This window comes from Meleagris gallopavo, chromosome 22 (assembly GCF_000146605.3).
Source record: "Meleagris gallopavo isolate NT-WF06-2002-E0010 breed Aviagen turkey brand Nicholas breeding stock chromosome 22, Turkey_5.1, whole genome shotgun sequence".
In the NCBI taxonomy this organism is placed as follows: domain Eukaryota; kingdom Metazoa; phylum Chordata; class Aves; order Galliformes; family Phasianidae; genus Meleagris; species Meleagris gallopavo.
This window is the reverse complement of record NC_015032.2, coordinates 144,928-145,630: the sequence shown is the minus strand read 5'-3', so window position 1 is coordinate 145,630 and position 703 is coordinate 144,928. Positions and strand designations below refer to the sequence as shown.

At 56.8% G+C, this 703-nt stretch overlaps 1 protein-coding gene across 1 annotated transcript in view; it reads left to right on the top strand.

Moving 5' to 3' along the window:
- Positions 1-643: 643 nt before the first annotated feature.
- SRSF6 (serine and arginine rich splicing factor 6) overlaps positions 644-703 on the top strand; it is a 3,026-nt gene continuing 2,966 nt past the window's right edge. The window contains exon 1 of the mRNA XM_010722204.3: positions 644-699. Coding sequence (XP_010720506.3) covers positions 644-699 — 56 coding nt within the window. The remainder of the gene's footprint in view (positions 700-703) is intronic.

Sequence of the window (703 nt, the reverse complement as noted above, 5' to 3'; positions counted from 1 at the left end):
CAGAGAGGCAGGGACGCTGCAGTTGTGTAACAGGGCAGGATTTCCATGGGCTGTGTGAAAATACAGAACTGCAGCCTTTCTTGAAAAAGCAGTTAATTTAAGGCTCTGATGATGAAGAGTTTCCACTTGCAGGGAAACCCTTAAGAAGAGGTTTAGCTTTCCTCTTATCCTTGAACATAAGCAGAGGTTTACACGCTGTGAGAAAGCTAGCACAGGCATTTTAACAAGAATTACCTAATTGCGTTGCCTCCTCCAAATGTTAGCATCCAACTCTCCTTTGCTGTGGGTGCCAGCACGGACAATTTCACATGAATAATCACAACCAATGTTCTTCTAATTTGGGACCCTGGATCTTTATCTCCTTAAAGAGCACGAGTGAAAAAGGACAGTAACGGGGTGGAGAACGGCTGGCGACGGGAGCTCAGCAGCGATGGGAGCAGCACCAGAGCGGTGCAGCCGCGCGGAGACCGCACGCCCGCACCAACAGCACGGCCGCAGCGGCGCAGGTCGCGGGGCCATGCGATCGGGAGACGCCACTGCGCATAGGCGGAACGGCGCTCCCGGTTAAGGTCCGCCACCGCCCCGCACATGCGTACAGGGCGGCCTCTGAGCCCCAAGCTCCAGCACGCGCGGAGGGACGCGCATGCGCGCAGACACGCCGCCCTACGCACCTCTCTTCCACCGTCCCGCTCGGGCAGCGCGG